At 33.2% G+C, this 21,058-nt stretch overlaps 9 protein-coding genes across 9 annotated transcripts; 7 read left to right on the top strand and 2 right to left on the bottom strand. All coding sequences in view use genetic code 12, as the record gives it.

Annotated features, from left to right (window-relative positions):
• Positions 1-388: 388 nt before the first annotated feature.
• Positions 389-6,130, top strand: CD36_18700 (DOCK-like protein, putative; the record flags this gene model as incomplete). The annotated part of the gene is made up of 1 exon (XM_002418305.1): positions 389-6,130. The coding sequence occupies one exon, from the start codon at positions 389-391 to the stop codon at positions 6,128-6,130; it is 5,742 nt and encodes a 1,913-aa protein (XP_002418350.1).
• Positions 6,131-6,993: 863 nt separating this feature from the next.
• Positions 6,994-12,276, top strand: CD36_18690 (DOCK-like protein, putative; the record flags this gene model as incomplete). The annotated part of the gene is made up of 1 exon (XM_002418304.1): positions 6,994-12,276. One exon carries the CDS (start codon positions 6,994-6,996, stop codon positions 12,274-12,276), a length of 5,283 nt encoding a protein of 1,760 aa, XP_002418349.1.
• A 271-nt stretch (positions 12,277-12,547) lies between these two features.
• Positions 12,548-12,880, top strand: CD36_18680 (NADH-ubiquinone oxidoreductase subunit, putative; the record flags this gene model as incomplete). Its single annotated transcript, XM_002418303.1, has 1 exon — positions 12,548-12,880. The coding sequence occupies one exon, from the start codon at positions 12,548-12,550 to the stop codon at positions 12,878-12,880; it is 333 nt and encodes a 110-aa protein (XP_002418348.1).
• Positions 12,881-13,388: 508 nt separating this feature from the next.
• CD36_18670 (leucine-ruch repeat protein, hypothetical) lies at positions 13,389-14,510 on the top strand (the record flags this gene model as incomplete). The annotated part of the gene is made up of 1 exon (XM_002418302.1): positions 13,389-14,510. The coding sequence occupies one exon, from the start codon at positions 13,389-13,391 to the stop codon at positions 14,508-14,510; it is 1,122 nt and encodes a 373-aa protein (XP_002418347.1).
• A 412-nt stretch (positions 14,511-14,922) lies between these two features.
• Positions 14,923-15,492, top strand: CD36_18660 (conserved hypothetical protein; the record flags this gene model as incomplete). Its single annotated transcript, XM_002418301.1, has 1 exon — positions 14,923-15,492. One exon carries the CDS (start codon positions 14,923-14,925, stop codon positions 15,490-15,492), a length of 570 nt encoding a protein of 189 aa, XP_002418346.1.
• Positions 15,493-15,770: 278 nt separating this feature from the next.
• Positions 15,771-16,370, top strand: CD36_18650 (conserved hypothetical protein; the record flags this gene model as incomplete). Its single annotated transcript, XM_002418300.1, has 1 exon — positions 15,771-16,370. One exon carries the CDS (start codon positions 15,771-15,773, stop codon positions 16,368-16,370), a length of 600 nt encoding a protein of 199 aa, XP_002418345.1.
• A 30-nt stretch (positions 16,371-16,400) lies between these two features.
• CD36_18640 (eIF-2B GDP-GTP exchange factor subunit beta, putative) lies at positions 16,401-17,492 on the bottom strand (the record flags this gene model as incomplete). Its single annotated transcript, XM_002418299.1, has 1 exon — positions 16,401-17,492. One exon carries the CDS (start codon positions 17,490-17,492, stop codon positions 16,401-16,403), a length of 1,092 nt encoding a protein of 363 aa, XP_002418344.1.
• A 246-nt stretch (positions 17,493-17,738) lies between these two features.
• CD36_18630 (conserved hypothetical protein) lies at positions 17,739-19,685 on the top strand (the record flags this gene model as incomplete). Its single annotated transcript, XM_002418298.1, has 1 exon — positions 17,739-19,685. The coding sequence occupies one exon, from the start codon at positions 17,739-17,741 to the stop codon at positions 19,683-19,685; it is 1,947 nt and encodes a 648-aa protein (XP_002418343.1).
• A 519-nt stretch (positions 19,686-20,204) lies between these two features.
• On the bottom strand, positions 20,205-20,941 carry CD36_18620 (hypothetical protein, fungus-conserved; the record flags this gene model as incomplete). The annotated part of the gene is made up of 2 exons (XM_002418297.1): positions 20,205-20,263; positions 20,350-20,941. 2 exons carry the CDS (start codon positions 20,939-20,941, stop codon positions 20,205-20,207), a joined length of 651 nt encoding a protein of 216 aa, XP_002418342.1.
• Between the last annotated feature and the right edge of the window lie 117 nt (positions 20,942-21,058).

The raw sequence follows: 21,058 nt of genomic DNA, 5'->3' as shown, positions 1-21,058 counted from the left end.
AACCTTGGTTAGTAAAAAGGTTAAATTATAGTGAAAAATTATAACCCAAAAGCACTGGAAGTTAGTAAATTGTTTAAACCCTTTCAATCCATTCTCTTATTAGGAATAATACAAAAGGGATACAAAACCAAGATAACAATATAATCCAATTAATTAACATTTGTTTGTCGACATCATCAGTTTAAATATCACTTTAGATCCCACCCCCCTCCATTCTCTTTTTTCTTTTTGTCTGTTCAAATCTTAAACAGAAAAAAGAGAGAGAAAAAGATTTTCTTTTCCTTTTGGACCTTATCATATTTCATTAGTTTTTTTTTTTTTTTTCATTTTCTATTAGTCTAACCCTTACCCATATCAGTTTACTTTACCATTCGTTAGTCCAGCAGCTATGACTTGGATCAGAACTGATTTTTTAATAAAGGGGAAAATTATTAAACCATTTTTACCCAATGACAAACATCCAAATTTGAAAAATGACAATTTTAAGAATTTATATCCTGGAGATCAGGTTTTCATTTTCGAAGTTAAAGATACAAAATGGGCCAGAGTCCATGCAGTAACTAAACCTCTTCCAACAGATTATATTGCATGTACTGCTTTTTTGCATGACTTGTTAGTTGACAAGAGTCAAGTTGTGGTTGTTCCATTAAGTTACATCAAAATTTTAAAGGAAATGCCATCAGAAGATATCAGAGTTAGTAAAAAATTCAACAATATCAATGAAAATAGTGAAATCCCAACTATTCGTGACACAGAATTAGCACGTCAAGAAGCTGTGAATGGTACTATTCTGAACGAGTTTATTAAGAAATCTGTCCCACCAAAACCAACGAAAAGAGATCATTCACGTGATACCCTTCTTGATGAAATTAGATATTCATTAGAATTGCTTAATGCCCATATTTTTGCTGTTTATTCCAAAAGTGAATTCAGATTGTTTGAAAAGTTGACTACAATTTACTATAGTTTATATGAGATTAGAACTAAGTTGAATCATCATTTGTTGACATCTGAAGAAGCCCAAGTAGCCAGAGAAACGGCCACTTTCTTGTTGAATAGAATACCCAAGATTTTAGCTTCTAAAGCTTCTAGGTTAGGTAAAGATGTGATTGAGTTGGATTATTCTGACACTGATGTTTCTGGTTATAAATCCATTTTAGCAAGAGATGCAGAGACTGGGGAAGTTTTATCCTTGAAAACGGCCTTACCTCCAAGAATAGCATTGAATAATGAACTAGGTGCCTTGGTTCCTAACTACCCTATTAATATTCATGACAATTTCCATAATTACTCTTTAAAACCACCAACTAACAAGAAGTTTTATCATGATCCTCCTTCACATATTCTAGTTGATTTCAAATCTGTAACTGGTTCTTCAGCCTATCAACCACCAGGATTTGCTGGTATGGTTGCTTATATGTACATTCGTAACTCGAAGAAAAGATTGACTGAAGCATTTGCAGTACACACTAACTCGGTTGAAGATTTTGTTCATGTTGAGAAAATCAGTGCTGCTTTATTTAGAAACCTTCCAGCTAGTGAAATTGAAAACAATAGAGTGTATCTTGTGGCTGTTTTAACTGAAGAAGTTGATTTAAATATTAAAACCTCGGGTCATTCACCAACCATCAAAAGAGTGAAAAAAGGTGTGGCTGCTGGTGTAGCTGATATCACAAGAATTTTCCCAAGAGCAGAAGGTTCCCTTCAATCTGGTGAAGCCCATCATTTTTCAATCAAATTGTTTGGTTCATATTTGAGTAAGAAGGGACAAAAGAATATGGTTGAGGATCTTAGAGGTCTTAGTAATAATGGTTGGGGTGAACTTGTTGATAGAATTATTGCTGGTTCTAGTCAAGGGGTAGCTGTCAACCCAAGAGCAGAAAAATTGGTAATCACAGTGAAAGAATTCAAGCATCAATTCCAAGGTAATACAGCCAACCAATTATCGTCTAGTGCACCAATATCTAGAATCAAACCGATTTTCTTTGATCCATTAGCGGAAAATTACGAACGTATTTATTTGAAAATGGGTAAAATCACTTTATTGGGATCTAATGCTAGAGAGGATTTATTGACATTTGAAGTGAGTACACCTAATAACGAATTGATTACATTTGCAAAGGCTTCCAATCAACAGGAAAAAAGATATTGGCAGTTTATATCCGTTTTCCCAGGAGAGTCTATTGGTGAGATTGTTAAAGTGAACGGTGTTGCCTTGAAGAACTCATCCAAGAAATTACCTAAAGACGATTATATTCTTTTGTCATTATATGTTAATGGTGTTTTAGCAGGTGAAGGGAGATTGCTTTATAAGTCTGGTAATAGATTGGTCGAATTCAACAAGAAAAAGACCCATACCATTGAAATTATTTCTAGTACACATAACGTCCCTATGGCTCACATTGAACTCAGCACTGAATATGTTGGTAAAGTTTATAATTCTGACGTTTCTATTGATAATATTTTCCAATACGAAAGATTTTTCCAAAATGGACAAAAAGGTATTGATGAACTTTCTAATTCATTAGTTGCTTTTACTAGATTGGACATAGCCCAAGTTGTCAAGTATTTCCCAGAATTATTAAGTTCATTGTATGGAATAATTGGGTTTGCTAGTCATCACAGTGGACCTAGTATTGAAATTCTTGAAGATAATACTTTTAAAGCAGTGATTCATTTGTTGGATACAGTTTTTGGTAAACAGGATCAGTACTTATACCTTCTTGATAACTTTATTGCCAAATACAAAAGTCTGAATCAAATTGGTATTTTCTTATTGACTAAAGTTGAACAAATTTTCAATCGAGCCGGGTCAAGTTGGAATTCGGTGTCCAGATCGGTTTGTCGTGTGCTTTCGATTATTTTGAGAATATCCGTTTTATCAATGAACTCACCAAATGAACAAGAATTATATTTGCAAACGTTAAACAATTTATTTAAATCAATTGCTTATCTTCTTACTTTAGATTCGACCAACATGATTGATGATCAGGTACTTGTCATGGACACGATTGATTATGTTTTTGCATTTGATGTCAATTTCAAGGGATCAGAACTTGTTCAGATTATAATCAACTGTATTGATTCTATTGGTCTCAAAGGATTGGGAGTGGATGAGCCCAATTTGGAATCCGGGCCTGCTGCTCGTTCAAACAAGGACCACAAGATTATTATTGGCAAATTATTATTAATTTTAAGATTACTTAATTCTGATTTAATCAAAGATGAAAGTAGCAGATGTATTTTGATTCCAAAGGCTATCACTTGGTCCGTAGATGTGTTCCTTGCCCTTACTGATATTGATGCAACAAGATTGGCATGTAGTGTGCTTAATGCTGCCTGTACAACTTTATGGAACGATGGTGCTATTGGTAAATATCAGGGGGACATGGAGATTTGTTACTCGTTGGCCAAGTTTTTACCTGCTATATCCAGAACTTTCATCAAATATAATAAGTTTACTAGAGGTAATGGTTGGTTTAAAAAGAAGCGTGTATTCACCCAATTGTTTCCTTCAACGTATCCATTTATTGAATTTTCTATTGATCCAGTAGTTAATGATGAGAGTATGGTTGAGGTTTTGGTTGAACTTGCAATCACATTTTCTTTTGTTGCTAGGGTGGGTAAAGAAGCAGCGGGAAATGAAGGTTACATCAAGATCTTGGATTCTCCAATTGAAAATGACTTTTTCATTCCAGAAAAATATTTGGCTTGTAATTTCCATAGTGAAGATATACTTACTTTACTTTCAGGGATTAGATACATGAGATTAGGTAAATATTTCCCAGAAACAAAATGGTATTCGACATATTCAGTCATTATTGAAGGTTGTTTATGTGCAATTGAGTTAGTGAGACCACTTGTGATTGTCAATCAACTACCAGCTTTAGATGATTCCGAGTCCTTTGATAGAACTCTTTGGGGTAATTATCTTAGAAGTTTGTTCAAATTGGCAGTCTTGCCACCGGTGGCTGTTGAGCATTTGTCCGACGTTCCCAAAAGTGCTTGTGCAAAGATAACCCAGGATGTTCGCAAGCGTGCAGCCTTTTTGATTAATGAAGCTTGGGATTCCTTGGCTTGGGATGCAACAGATGAAGATATGCTTAGATTCAATTTGAAGAAGTTTGGTGGTTACCAAGTTGAATTTATCAATGATGAATTTGGTATTTTACCTGATTTGATGTTACTTGGATTACAAAGAGATAGTGAATGTCAAAGTGTTGCCATCAAAATTTTATGGTCAATTATGATTTCCGAATATATTTTAAGTGATACTCTTCAGGATGTTGAAAGGCAATGTTTTCTTGGTTTACACGAGATTTACCACAACAATTCCTACAAACCATCGTCATTGGATCAAGAAAATTTCATAGAAAGAATGAAAATGACCGTTAGATTGGATAGGGAAGACGAAGCATTTGATCTTATTTACACTTTTATCCAAAATCTTTCCTCATTTTTCGGTACTCTCAATTATTATATCAGTGTACCATTTGGTCCTGAATATGAAGAAGATAGAATTTTCCATGAAATTAAATTGAAAGCACAAATCAAAAATGCAGGGAAACCAGAACTTTTCAATTCTTACATTCACCAAATGTATGAAAAATACCTTTCACAAAATGATTATGTACAAGCAGCTTTGAGTTTGGAATTACTTGCCAGTACCTATTCTTGGGATCATCATGTACTTGTACCAGCAAGTTTCAGACCAAAATTCCCAGAACAAAGTTCGTTTGAAAGAAAAGAGATATTGTTGAAAATGATAGCCAATAACTTTGTTAAAGGAAATAGTCTTGAAAAAGCTGCTGATACTTATAATGAATTGTTGGACTCATATAACGAACATACTTATGACTTGAAAAGTTTTGCTTATGTTCATAATAAATTGGCTCAATTGTATTTGGATATGGAATCTTCCGATAAATTGACACCGACATATTTCAAGGTTGAAGCCATTGGTGGTGGATTCCCTGCTTATTTGACCAAAGTAACCCAAATTTTCCAAGGTTTGCCATTTGAACATATTACATCAATTCATGAAAGATTTCTTAAAGTTTTCCCTGGTGCTAAAATCATTAGTGATGATGCTGAAGCTATTAGTCTTAAAGAAAAAGCTACTAATGGAAGATACTTGTACATTAAGACAGTGGAACCAGTTTATGAATTTTCTGACAAGTTAATTAACACGTCACTTGGTGTGAGACAATATGCTAGAAATAAGGATTTGCGTTTCTTTACGAGTTTGAAGAAATTTCCAGGGGCCACATCAGTTTTCGATTTATGGACCGAGGAAACTACTTATGAGACTTGGTTATCTTTCCCAACTTTGATGAATAGAAGTTTTATCAAAGATTCAAAGACAGTTAAATTGTCGCCATTGGACAATGCAGTTAGAACAATTGCTGCCAAGAATGATGATTTGATTCAATTAGAGGCTTTTATCAATTCTGCCCTTAAGGAAAAGACTGATTATTCACATTATTTCAACGATTTGTCGAGACAATTGGCAGGTACAGTTGACTCTCCAGTAAATGGAGGGGTTGGTCAATATCGTGCATTTTTCTCCGATAGCAAATATCAAATTAATGAAGAGAGTATTGCCAAAACAGAGTTATTACGTAATGCATTCAATGATCTTGCTATTATTTTGCATCGTTGTTTGAATTTACATGGTAGTTTGATTGGTCCATCTATGAAACTGTCACATCAAGCATTGGTGGAATTGTTTAGAAAGAATTTCCAAGAAGAAATCGTTGCCTTACGTTTGGGTGAAGAGGCTACAATCACAGCTCCATCTTCAAGCCGTGTTTCGATTTTCCACAATAGACGTGCCAATGGATTAATGACTGAACGTACCAACTCCATTTCAAACATGTCTGGTACAGGCTCTACATATTCGGGTTCAAGATTGGCTAGGTCTCCTACTAATGCATCATCGGTATCTTCCAATAACTCTTCAATCACTAGATCGGGAAGAGCATCGAATACTTCAGGGTATCCTGGAAGTATTATTCAACCAGGGTATACTGGTTTAAAGGGGTCGTCAGTTAAAAATGGTAATGGATCTGTTGCTTCCAAGTCAATGAACGGATCCCACAAAGCAAATGCGGTAAATACAAAATGGTAGAGACTTTTAGGTCAAGTTGTTGTTGTTGTTGTTGTTGTTGTTAAGATCACTTAATTTTTTATGAATGTTTTGTTCGTGTGTGTGTTGTTGTCGTGTATTTTTGTTTGTTTGAAGAGAGGGAAATAAAAAAAAAAACGCGAATGTGTATTTTTGTGTTTGAAAAAACATGTATCGATATAGAATGTATTGTAAATGAAACTTGTAAATATAATGTAGTTAAATGATATCACAGTCTAATTTCTTCAAAAAGATAATCTGGTATTTAACAAAAGTGTGAAAATAGAGTAGTTTATCTTTTTATGCATGATTGTTGTTGATCAGATTGATCATCTCTTTTATTTTAGGTTTATATTTACTGTGTGTGGGGGGAGGAAAGGGATTTCTTTCTGCAACCCTAAAATCAGTCAGGAACATGGTTGCGGGAATTTCCTCATACTTAAAATAGTAATAATACGAAGTAACATCAAAAAATTTGAGGCGGAATACAACTGCTGCAAAAAACCAAAACAAGAAAAAAAAAAATCCCTTAGTTAAGTTAAGTGTGAGCACAAACAGAAATGAAAAATAAACTACAGTTTTTGTCATCTTCCACTGAAGATCGACAAATGATCTGCCAAAAGAACAAGTAAAAAGAAGAAATTTTACTTACTGTCAAGACTTGTTGTTGTTTATTCTTTTTAGTTTTCTAATTTGGATTTTCGAAAAAAAAAGAAGAGTTACTGGAAAGATCAAAATAAGCCAAAACATAAACTTACAAAACTTCAAGGCCAATAAAGGGTATCTTAAAACTGAATTTCTTCCTTTTTTTTCTTAATATATTTCTCCCACATTTATTCTTCACTCAAGTGTTAGCCACTGTGATAATGACTTGGACACCTGCTTCCTGTTTCCTAAAAGGTGTTGTTATCAAACCATTCAAGCCGAAAAATAAACGGTTGAGTCTGCAAGAATCAGAACCCTTACCTTTGAAAAATCTTTATCCCGGCGATAAAGTCTATGTTTTTGAAACTAACAATCTGAGATGGGGAAGAGGATATGTCATACATCCCAGTATCGGCAATGATTTAAAAGTGACCTCCATAAGGCTTAATGAAGTTGATCAGTCTCCCGTTGTATTTCCCATGAACCTCGTCAAAATAATTGATAAGATTGATTTTCACAAAACCACAGATGGCATTAATTCTGAGAATGAAATAAATAAGCCAAACACACCCGAACTTCCAAGAGTAGACAATCAATGTCTTACCATTATGAATCAAATCGGATATGCCATTAATGAACTTAATGGTCTTGTTTTTGCTTCCTATGCCTGTGGAGAACTAAACATATTTGGACAACTTAAAAATGTCTACATTACATTATACGATTATTATATGAGATACGCTCATAATTTATTCAACGAAATTGAAACAACAGAAACAATCACCAAATTGTTAAATGATGTTACTAAGATATTGACCCGTGGCCCATTTAAGACATCTTCGTCTTCTGGTAGTTTGATGTGGCGGGAAGTGGCATCGAAATATTGTTACATGTTAGCTCGAGATAAATCAAATGGTGAAATATTGAATTTGGGTAACTCAATACCACCGACAATTGCCACAGCTCAAGAAGAACTTGTATTGACCAATAACGCTTCGGTAAAAAATTCGGTGCAATCTCAATTAGTCCCGTCACCAAATAATTTTAAAGAATACAAGAATAGTCATCTTTTGGTCAACATAACAGATGTGCAAGGTGACGCATCTAACCAGTCAACAGGGTTACATAATTTATTTCTTCATGTCTATCTCAGAAGTGAAAATAAAAGATTGACAGAACCATTTATTTTCAAAACCAAATCTATTGATGATTTGCAAAAAGTTGAGACCATTAGTTCGATTTTATTCAGAAATTTACCTGAAGACCAATTTGACAGAAACGTTTTTATGGTGTTTGTTCTTACTGAAGAAATTAGTCTCATGCGTAGAAAGACATTTGCCAATTTGAAATATATAAAGAAAGGTGTGGCCGCAGGAGTTGTTAATATATCTAACGTATTTGCCCAAAATAGGCCAGAATTTCATTTTGATATCAAGATATTTGGTGCTCCATTAGGAAGCAAAAAGGCATCCAAATCCACTTTCAGTTGGGGGTTATTAGTCGACCAATTGGTTCGACAAAATATGGAAGGGTTAGCTGTATGTCCAACTGTCCAAAGAATTACTGCTTCAGTAAAACTAATTAAACATGCACCATTTGGTTTATCTACAAAAACAAGATTTTCCAAACAACATTCTAATTTGCCAATTACAATGGTAAAACCAATGTTTTTTGATCCATTTACTGAGACAAGTGAAAGATTGTACATTTTATTAGGGCAAATGGTATTGAAGAAAAAGAAATATTCGACAGATTTATATTCCGTGGAAATCAGTGCGCCAAATAATGAAACAATTAAATTCTCTCAGGGGACAAATCAAAAAGACAAAAAGACTTTGCAGTTGGTCGGCGTTACTAGTAGTGAAAGCTTTGGTGAATTTATTAAAATAGATAATATATCATTGAAAAATAAAGACAAGAAATTACCTATTGATGATTATTTGCAATTGACAGTTTATATCAATGGAGTATTATCTGGGCAAGGACATCTACACTACAAGTCTGGCAACAAATTGGTGGAGTATAGACCAAAACCACATGCCGTAGAAATATTTTCCACTTCCAAAGGTAACCAAATTGCAACCATTGAAGTTTCTTCTACTTATGTGGGGAAACTGTTCAATTCTGAGGTGACTATAGATAACATTTTAGAATATGAGTCCCTATATCACAGTGGAATTTCCGGCATCGATGGTCTTTCTAGCTCATTAGAGTTGTTCCAGAAAGTGAAAAAGAAGCATTTGGTAAGACGTTTTCCGGAATTGTTGACTTCTTTATTTGGAATTATTATCATATCTGGTGCTGATAATGATTCCGTTAATTTACAAAAATTACAAGATAATACATTCAAAGCAATTGTGTTTTTATTGAATAGTGTGCTTATTAAACCACACCAACATGGTCATTTTTTGCAATGTTTTGAAAATATTTTTATCAATCAACCTAGAATTGCGGTATTCTTATGGACAAAATTGCATGAAGTTTATTATCGAGGTGAGACCATATGGGATTCATATTCTAAATCTGTTGCAAACGTTCAGGAGATGTTGATTCGCTTTGCCACCAAATCCATTCAAGGAAGTTGGGAATTTGAAGAATATAATGAAAGCGTGGTGCAATCTTATAGAGCAATGGTGCATTTCCTTTCTATGAAGTCGTCATTATTGGTTGAAGACCAAATGAATTTATTAGGAATAGTCGACCTCATGTTAACAAATACCATGTATTTCGACAAAAGAGTTGTTCTCAATTGGTATGAAACTTTTGTTGATGCTATTAGATTGCGATCTTTTGGCGGACACGAGAAATTAATGGAGGAATATGAACATAAAATGCAGATTTCCAAACTACTTTTGATACTTCGTGTATTAGGGACAGAAATGAATAGAGATAAAGATACAAGAAGTACCATACTTTTGAAATCCATCGAATGGGCTGTTGAAGGTTTCCCTGATGTAACAGATATTGAAAGTGTGCGGCTCGCATGCAGTATTCTTAACAAGTGCTGCACCATTATTTATGAATTGTTGGTTGAAGGAGAAACCGATATCATTGAAGTTTGTCATTTCCTTTTCAAACTTTTGCCTGCTTTGTCGAGGACATTTTTAAAGTACAATCACATTGGTAACTTTGCCCTGGAGAGATCTGTGGTAACGCAATTATTTCCCCAAACATATCCCTTTGAAACAGTTGCAATTGATCGGTCATTTAGAGACATTAATTTTTGTGAGGTCTTGGTAGAATTGGCTGTTGTAATCGGTTTCATTGCTCGTATTGATAAAGAAATTGCGGTTGATAATGACGCACGTACTTTACATCTAGCGGACTTGTATTCTCGTGACGACATATACACCGTCATTATTGCAGTGAATGAGATTTTTAAATACGAGTATTTCCCAAGCCAAAACTGGTTCTCTTTACAAGCAACCATTGCTGAAAGTTCCTTGTGTGTGTTGGAACTTCTTTCTCCTGTCATTTTCCAAAAATATATTATAGGAGTCTCGTTAGACATTAACCTATGTGGTGAATTTTTAAGTACTTTGTTGAAATTGGCTATCTTGGATACAGTAGCTCTGGAAAGACTACCTGTTTTGGCTAGAGCTGCTTGTACTTCAATCACTTGCTCTATTGGCGAAAGGGTAGAGCTACTTATTGATAAGGTTTGGGGACGTTTAGGAGATTATGTGAATAAACAAGAACGTGAATCCAGTCTTGCCACACTTGTTTTAGATTATGATTTGATACACAATGTTGTTTTATACACTTTAAAATGCACCCCCACCAGGAAAACTGGCTCCAAATTGTTAATTTCCATAATGACAAACTACAACCAAATAGAAGTTGAAAGACAGTGCATTATCAGCTTATTTGACATTTATTGCAATGGGTTGTATGAACCATGTGAGTCGGATGAAATGGGGTTTATCAATAACTTGAAGGGATTATCAATCAATCAACCAGAGACTGAACAAGGTGTGTTATTAGATTTTGTTGCATATCTTTCTCGGTTTATTAGGGTTTTAAACCGATTAATTAGAGTCCCAGATACTGCTGAGTTTAATGATGATAAAGTAGTTTATAAAATACAAGCACTACTTTATTTGGTAAATGTTGGTGAACCTGAACCATTGCGTGAATTTGTCACTGATCTTTATAAAGAGATTATTGCACAGAAAGATTATATTCAAGCTGGTTTGTACTTAGAATTGTTGGCTTCTACTTTCCCCTGGTCACATGGCGAATATGTTAATGCTTCATTGATTCCAGAGTTACCCATACAAACAAATTTCGAAAGACGAGAAGCATTACTTGAACTAAGTGCTGAACATTACATTTCTGGACACAATTTGTCGAAAGCTATTGATGTTTATAATTTTATGCTCAATTCTTTCAAGAATGAAACTTATGATTTGTTAAGGTTGTCGCGTTTACATGGGAAATTATCGTTGCGGTATATGGAATTAGAGTACCAAGACACAATTCAGCATAGCTATTGTCGTGTTGTGTTTTTAGGTAATGGCTTTCCTGAAGTATTGCGGGGGAAACAAAGAATATATGAGGGTCAACCGTTTGAGCATTTTACTTCCATTCAACAAAGAATATTGAGCAAATTTCCAGGATCGGTATTGTATAAAGAAGATGGGACCGAGGGGAAGAATTTGACGGGGAAATATCTAGACATCACTTTAGTATATCCTAATAAAAGTGAAAATGGGCATGACAAGAAGAGCTTTTCGGTGTTGAAAAAAGTTCCAGGATCAAGTTCTATTTTTGATTTATGGACAGAAGAAACTACTTATGAGACTAAATCGTCGTTCCCCACATTAATGAATTTTAATGACATTGCTTCATATAAAGTAATCAAATTGTCTCCATTGGATAATGCTTCGAGAACAATCAATGCTAAAACAAGTGAGTTGTTGCGATTAGAAAGAGCCATACACAGATCAATGACTGATCAACCCAAATCTCAAGGGTTGTTTCTTGATTTGTCTAGAGAATTGGCAGGTACCGTTGACTCTCCAATCAACGGAGGTGTTGGACAATATAGATTATTCTTGGAATACATTGGCGAAAGTAATAATAACCAAGCTGGCAAAATTAAAACATTACAGAATGCCTTTGATGAGCTTACAACAATATTGAAAAGATGCTTAGACCTTCATGGTAGAATTGTTCCCGAAAGTATGCGACAGTCACATGAAGCATTGGTCGAATTATTTGAAAAGAATTTTAATGATAGAATCGAGGCTGCATATTCATCTAGAGACGAAAGTGATTCTTCTTCGAGTGTTCCTTCAACAAGGCCAGTTTCTGGTGGAATTCTGAGATCACATTCAATGACACCCTCTGTTGCAACTATGCCCGAACCCAAGTTAACTAGATCTGTCACATCCACTACTGGATCATCTGACACGTCTTATACATCAGGCAAAAGCTCTTTTTTGAGTAATAGTTTAAGTTTGAAAAGGAAATTTAGATGGAGGAAAAATGCAAATAATTGATTGCAAAAAAAAAAAGAGTGTGTATGGATTGTATGTAAAAACCTTGATTTAGTAGTGTGAATAGTAACAATTTTATATTCTGTTTGTTTGTTTAGTTTAGTTTGAGAGAAAACGGAACTATGCACCACCAATAGTCACCAAAAGAGAGAAGAAGACGAATGAGAATGAAAAAATGGAAAAGAAAGGAAAGAGGGAAAAAAAAAAAAATCTTTCTCTCGTTGAAAATCTACCAATTAGCCACCCTTAATATACATTAAACACAGGATAAAGAATGTTCAGATTAGCTTTCCGTTCTATTCGTGCACCAGTTGCTAGAGCTTCATTTGTTAAACCAATTCGTTTTTATGTTGCCCCACCAATTTCCAAAGAAGAAGTTACTACAAGAGCCATTCAAGCTTTGAAAACTGTTGCTCCATTACAAGAATCCAATATCACATTAGACTCTTCTTTCCAAAAGGATTTGGGTTTAGATTCTTTGGATACTGTTGAAGCTTTAGTGGCATTAGAAGAAGAATTTGATTTGGAAATTCCGGATAAGATTTCTGATGAAATAAAGACTGTTGGGGAAGCTGTTGATTACATTTACAAAGAAGAATCTAAATAATTGATGATAGACTATGAAAAATGAAAATTTAAATAAATAATTGAGTGTTTTTGAAACTAATTAACAGATAATACAGAGTATTGAACAACATTGTTGTAATTACAAATAAATCTTGTATACTATTGATGCTTCTGTTTTTCGTTTGAGTCTTAGCTTTGTTGTTGTTGTTATTTTTATTATTCTTTGTAAATATATATATATTCACTTATTTAAATTAGAATGAGTATCTTTAGTAGTTCATTTTGATGTTTCATCTCTCAAATTTACACGCAAGACTTGTGAATAAGCGGGATCAGGAACCATTTAATTGGTTGGTCTTTTAAGCCCTAAAATATTCCAAAGAAGAAATTGGTTCTCACCTTTTGTAATTGAGCAAAGTACACGAATTAAGAAGCAATAATATATAATGCGAAAATCAAGATACAAATTGTACAAATTGGTACATAAACTCTCCTGACACTTGCTATAATTATTTAGAAAACGAAAGCGCCATAACACAGAACTTAGAATGCCAATACAAGAGACCAATAAAGATTTAGTTGAGAATCCAGCTGGAATTCTACAAGGAGAGGAGAAGGAGGAACCAATTCTTTCTCATACTGAAGACGAGGATGATGATGATGACGAAAACGACGATGACGATAAAAATCAGCAAGGTAATCTGGCAGTTCAATATCCTGGAACTGTCTTGCCAGATAATCATCCACAAGAAATCGAAGCTGATCAGGACTTAACTGTTGGATATGACCTTGACACTGATTACATTGATTTGGTTCATTTAAAAATTTCGTCACTTGAGGATTTACATTTGGAACGTTTCAAGAAATTGGAATCATTATGTTTGAGACAAAATTTGATTACTTCAATGGTTGGAGTCAAGGACTTGCCTGAAAGTTTGGAAGAACTCGATTTGTATGACAATAGAATAAACCATATATCAAGCTCCATTAAGCATTTGGTTCATTTGAAAAATCTAGATCTTTCATTCAACAGAATTAAGAATATCAAGAATATTGAGACGTTGGTTGAACTTGAAAACTTGTATTTTGTGCAAAACAAGATTAGGGAAATTAAAAATCTTGACACTTTAACGAAAGTGACTAATTTAGAATTAGGTGGGAATAAAATAGAAGTGATTGAGAATCTTGACAAACTTGTAAATATAAATCAATTGTGGTTAGGGAAGAATAGAATACACAAGCTTCAGAATATGGATAATTTGGTGAATTTAAGAGTTCTTTCAATCCAATCAAATAGAATCACTAAAATCGAGGGGCTTGAAAACTTGAAAAACTTAGAAGAGTTATACTTATCGCACAATGGGATTTCGGAGATTGAGAATCTTGAAAATAACACAAATTTACAAGTGTTGGATGTCACGGCAAATAAAATCACCAACTTGAAAGGATTGTCACATTTGGTCAAATTGACTGACTTTTGGTGTTCATATAATCAAGTATCCAGTTTTGAAGAAATCGGCAAGGAATTGGGTAAATTGCCTGATTTGGAGTGTGTTTATTTTGAAGGCAATCCCGTGCAACTCCAGAATCCGAGCGCATATAGACGAAAAATGAAGTTATATTTAGGACCAACGTTGAACAAAATTGATGCAACCTATGTCCACGCTTGATTGATTGATTGTTTGTTTTCATCGGGAGACTCGGTTCATAAGTAGTTGTTATAAGGAATGTACGCTATTTTTTGTTAGATTTCGAAGGAGCTAGAATGATCTGGAATTTGCTGTTTTTTTCTTTCATCCCTTAATTTTGTTAGCGCTAAATTTTTTTTTTCTCTCGCTACCCCCTTATTATTATTGTTATGATCGTGATCTTTTTGCAATATGATCATGATCATGCACAATCATTCACTCACTTACATTCCCTTTCGTCAATTCTCAAGTATATAAATACCCATTGATTTCACCCTTCTTGCACTCTTGTTAGAATTCTTTTCTTCTCAACAAACGTCTTTTTTAGTTATATCCAAAGAGAAAAAAAAAAAACAACAACTGTATTATTCATAATTATATATCGCTGCTAACAATGTCTTGGTTCGGTTTTTTTGATCCTGATTTTGATGATTTCTTCGGTAGACCTAGAAAATATGCTACTGAAGTTCCACCAGACTTTAATCCAAGAAAGATTGCTCAAGGTGACAATGGTAAGGGACAGCAAGTGTCTCGCTATGGTGGTGGTGCTGGACATCCTCACAGAGCATTAGCAAGAAGGGATGATTTCTTTGATGACTTTTGGAAGAACTTTAGTTCTGGTAAATACTTTGTTGGTTTCGATGATAATGTAAAGACAACTGAAGAGTCCGACAAATATTTGGTTTCATATGACCAAGAAAATTTGAGTCCTGATGAAGTTAATGTTGATTTCGATAAACAAGAGAATGAATTGATTATTACCATTACTCAAGAAAAAGAGGAAGCTGGTACTAAGAAGAGCAGTACTTTCCACAGCAACTTGAAGTTTGAAAAGCCAGTCAACTTTGACGACATCAGTGCAGAAATTGGTGAACAAGGTGTTAAAGTAACTTTACCAAAGGTTCATGCTGATCATGAAAAAATTGTTAATATCCCTATTTCCAAAGCAGCTGCAAAAAAGTAATTGATATTTAATCAAAGTGCTTTTTTTGTTGTTGTGTGCAATTTTGTTAAACTTATTTGACATTGTTACTTACTTACTAACCCCTTTTTGTTTGTTTTTTTGTTTTTTGATTTTCGATTTTTGATTTTTGATATGTGTACCGTATAGGGGGGGTTTGTACAAATTTTTTATGGTTTTTTAGGATATATATAGGTTTTACATATGTTTGGAAATAAAAAGTTTAGTTTGAGACAACAAAAAACAATAATACACTAATTAATTAAGAACTGGTTTACCTAATGTCCAATAACCCTGTGCTAGTGAAACAATATGTTCAAAATATTCTTCTGAAGTTGCAAAATTTTCTTAATAGATGTTCAATTCCTCATACAACCAATAATATTCTTGAACAAAACCGATTATTTTCTCGAGAAGGTTTGGTTTCTTGTTTAGAAGACTCTATTGATGAAATTCCTAATCATTTAACCACCACTAGTACAAGTATTGATTTAGGTACCAGTGAGTTTTACAACAGTAGCACAATTGATACTTCTCATAACGAAAATCCAAATCAAAGTGTTTCCATCGAACAAATTTGTTCGATGATTGATGAAGAATTAGAAATAATCAATGAACATGAAATAAATAATCGATTAGAGTCCGAGTCACGGGGTAGTTTTCTAACTATATCGAAACAAATGAATATGCTGGGGTTCCCCACTTTGTCTCGAAGTCAACCTTGTCGTGGCTATCAATCAATGAATCAAGATTTATGGAATGTGAAAGCTAGCGCTCTATTCTTAAATAATGCTGCTGTTACTGCTAAGAAGAAAAAGAAAATGATCAAAGTTGTCAAAAGTAAAAAGACAACAAAGCAGAGAGTCCAAACAGCTTACTAGTAAATGATTGAAATAATTTCATCCCGTTTATTATTCAAGCTTATTGTCTTCAGCTTTATAATTATCCAAAACAATTCTATAGATAAATGATGGAGAAAACCCACCAATATTAGTCATAAAAATGTCAATATGATGAGGAGGTATATAATCCTCCAATGGATTAGTCACAACATCAACATTTTGTACTAACTTAAAATCATCATAATTCAAAACTTTCCCAGAATTTCCTACTTCGATCAAATCGTTTCTTGTAAATGGATACAATGGAGACAATTTGAATAACCCTGCCACAGCAAACACAGGTGTTCTATGTTCTTTGGCACATTCAACCACATTAGCAACTCCTGAATTCGACAAACAACCACCATTGGCAAATACTGCATTGGTGCCTATTATAACTTTCCCGACTCTTGACATCACTGCATAAATTGTTGTATCGGGGATCAAAATTGTTTCGATATTATGTTCAGCTAGTGTCTTGACAAATTTGTGGGCGGCCTTGATGTCATTTGGATAGTTTTCAGTGACAACTACAGTGAATTTTCTTTTCAATCTTGCTTTGATTAAAAAATGTTGTACTGTTTCTGAATTAGGAGTTGGAGTCAATAATATTTCATCATCATGAATCAAATCAATTGCCATAGTTTCAATCCCATCATTAACATTAGAAATTTCATCAACTAAATCTCTGATTCCTTGTATGATTATGGCTCTCATATCACTTGTTTGTTTTTTCAGTTGTGATTGTGTTTGTTCCTTTATAGTTTCATTTTTGTTATGTGTTGCCAATAAACTAAACATAGAACTCATCATTGGGATGTTATCTGTTTGTTCAGTTTCTGCATCAGTTTCAGTTTCATCACGTATTAAAGCCAATACTCTTCTCACAATATTCCCCGGGATGACTTTTCTAGGGTATGCTTCATTGAATATAACACCAACTTGTCTTATCAACTCAATTAAATCATATGTATTTGACCATCTTGCTGCTGATATAACTTTCATCAACAACTGGGCAATTGTTAATGCAATCTCTTTGTCATCCACAAGTTGATGACGTTTCAAACTAGACACCACTGGGTCTATGAGCGCTAGTATTTCCGGAGTAAGTAATTTCGACATCGGATTGGTTATATCTTGATAAATTTTCAGTTAACTTAACGTTGATAAGTGTTTTGTTGTTTTTTGAAAAGTCTGTGAAGAGGTGATAGTTCTGTGTCTCTCTTAAAAAAAAATTTTCTCCCACTATTTGAAAGAAACAAAATTCTGAAGATTGAAGATTGACACGAATAAATAAATAAATTATCCAGCACGACAATCATTACAATCAACACAATCAAAGTTACAAAATCGAATTAACAATATTAAATGCCAGGAACTAAGTCAGCATTGGATAAGTCATTGCAATTATTGTACAACTATTCATCTAATTTTCATGTATCAATTGAACTTATTCAGAAATTAGCGCAACAATTGAAATTGGAAACATTTATTGATAGTTTAGGATTTAACTTAGATGATTCCAAACCTGGCGTGAAAACCCAAATCCAGACCCAAAAACTAAGCATTGCTGGGTCGTCTATATTACTTGATATTGATTTTGAAACCGATAACAAGATTGTTGGTTTGTCATTATCGGTAAATGCCAGTGAAAGTATTGAACAACAAAATATTATTCAAAGAGAAATCGATCCTGATCATAAAAATACAAATGGGCCATCATCATCGTCACATATATCTATTGATATCGATGAATTGGGTATACATCATGTTAAATTAAATTGTAATAATAATCCTATTTCATTTCTAAATAAATCATCTAAACTTAATGATGCAAATAAAACTCATGTGGAACAGATTTTACTACGTAATTTACAAAAAACATCAAAATTGGGTAATTTCCCAATAAATTTACAACGGTTAGCAACAATTGATAAATTCACAAATTATAATTCTGATTTATTTATTTATATTGAATCAATTGCTTTATTGTTTAATACTATATTTCAAATAGAAAACCAATTGAATTCAAATAATTGGGAAATTGAAAATGGATTATCCAATAGTATAGGGAAAGTCAATATAAATAATGAGGATAGACTTGGTGTTTCTTTGGATTTTTGGAAAGATTATAGATTTATAAATCATGAATATGAAATAATCAAGAATCAGAGTCAGAATGGAATATTGGTAGGAAATTGTTATACAATTCAAGTTGATGTTGTTGAAGCATCAAAACAAATTGATTATTTACTTGATAATCAAGTACAAGAATGGGATATATTTACCAATAAATATAAATTTGAATTTGATAGTAATTCTTTGAAACCATTAATTTTAGATGGTGATGAATTTTTGGCATGGTCATTACAATTTAAATTGAATCATTCAATTTATATCCCAGTTTATGTACTTGAATATTTCTCCTTGAGGAGTAATAATTATACATTAGGTACAGGTGATCATGATTCTCGTAATGTGTTTGGCAAAATCAATGAAGGAGAAAGCTTTGAACAAAGTTTAAATATCGATTGTAATTCTAATTCGATATCATCATCATTTCAATTGATAAATGATATTCCCGGGAAATTTGTTCCTTTAAAATCATTTCAAATAAACAAACTAGTGGATATTTCAAAATTAATACCCATTTTAAGAAATTTCTTAGTATTGATTAATTTGTGTCGTACTGTGATTAAAAGTAAACTGACTCAATTACCTATATTTAATAGTAAAGGAGGAAGAAGAAGAAGAAGAAGTTCGAGATTTTTGGGAATACCGACTACAGAAAAAGAATTAACTGAAGAATTCAAACTCAAATTAAAAGAATCTTTGAAATTGCCTGATGATGTCACTGATGAGGAAATTCTTGGTCTTAGTGCAATATCTGAAACTGCAAATTATTCTACAATACCACCAACAAATAAGGATGATATAGATCTTGAATCATTTTTAGAAAATGAAGATAATACCAACAACAATAGTGGTGAGAATGATGGACAAATGAATGATAATGATGTTGATGCTAATGTAAACAGAGGTATAGAATTTCCAGAAAATGGAAATAACTATTTCCTGTTGAAATTGGAAAATATTGATCTTACTTCACGAGGTGGTGATTTACAATTGGCATTTGAAGCACAATTTAAATCTCAAGAGATTTATATCCCATTGAGAATATCAAATGGTGAAATAGTGTCAGTACAAAATAATGATGATATGGAAACTGATGATACTTTAAGTTCAAAATTTATAAAAGCATTAAACTTGACTGAAGATATAATTAGTTCATATAAAGCAGTGTACTCCAATTAAAAGGAGTTAAAAAGAAGTATTCAAAGTATATAGATAAGAAAGTAAATTGTATGTTTAGAACCGCATAGTCAATCCAATTCATTCAAACTGACACGAGCATTTAAAGGTTGGGCAAAACAATTTAATCTATGGCTTTTACCCGAGCACGAAAATAACCCTCGTTGTGATTATAAGACTATATGTAGAAGTAATATCATATAATCCGTGACTCTAATGGGTGCCAATAAAATTAAAGACATTGTATAAAGAGGAAAAGAAAAAGAAGAAGAAAAAGGAAAGAAAAAATAAATTTAAAAAAGATTTTTATACTCTCGAGATGATGGTGAAAAAAAAAAAAAAAAATAATATATGGGCGTGTATTTGTTGCGAATAAAATCCTACAATAGCAAAATCGAAGGGGAGGTCAATTTGGTTAAAACTGACACATATTGAAAGACGTTAGTTATTTCTAATTCCTTCTTGAATCTGTTTTGCTTCAGTTTTATTGAACAACTAATAGGTATCTATTTATTTATTTATTTATTTGTTTTTTCTTGCTTTATCATATTCCATTGGGTCCGGAAGATATTGTTTAAGATCTAAAATAATAAAAAAGAAGAAAAATGATCATGTTAGTATAAGTTGTGAAAAGGGAGGTGGGTGGACACCAAAATCTTTAACATACCTGAAGAATCATCTAACCATAAATATTGACCAGTGACATTTTTTATTGAATTATCTAATTTAACATTTTTTTCAAATTCTTTAATCGCTAAATCTAATTCTATTGGTGAGACTCCTAAATCCATTAATTGTTTCCGTAACATTGCAATATGTAAACTCATTTTGAAATCTCGTTTAGCAATCTCTCGTCGTTCTTGTAATAATGTTAAATCTTTTTGTTTCTTTTCTCGTTGATGATTTAATTGTTGAATCTGTAATGCTTTTAAATTAATGGCACTGGTTTCATTATGAAGTTTTTCTAGTCTTATTCGTTCAGTATAATTGTCAATGGCAATATATGCAAGAGCAAACATTGCTATTAACGCCGTTATTTCTTTTATTGAACCATCTTGGGTCGGTTTTGTATTTGGTACTGGTGTTGCCTGCTGTTGTTGTTGTTGTTGATAAACAGCATTGGTGTCGGTTCCAGCACCAAATGGCTCGGGTATTTCTTTAGGGTTTGAGAAATGTGAAGGTGGAGGAGGTGCTGCTGGTGCTGGGGTGTTAGTAGTGAGAAATCTATGGAAACTCTTAGCTATTGTTGATCTAATCATCTTTTGGTTTATACTAATGATTTAATTGTAAGTGAGTGAATAATGTTTGTTTAGAAATGATGAATCGCAATATAAAAATGTTGACGTGTGTGCGTGTGGGACACACTCCGCTTGCTG

The sequence above is a fragment of the Candida dubliniensis genome, chromosome 2 (genome assembly GCF_000026945.1).
Source record: "Candida dubliniensis CD36 chromosome 2, complete sequence".
Lineage (NCBI taxonomy): Eukaryota > Fungi > Ascomycota > Pichiomycetes > Serinales > Debaryomycetaceae > Candida > Candida dubliniensis.
The sequence above is the reverse complement of the archived record's forward strand: the minus strand, read 5'-3'. Positions and strand labels throughout refer to the sequence as shown.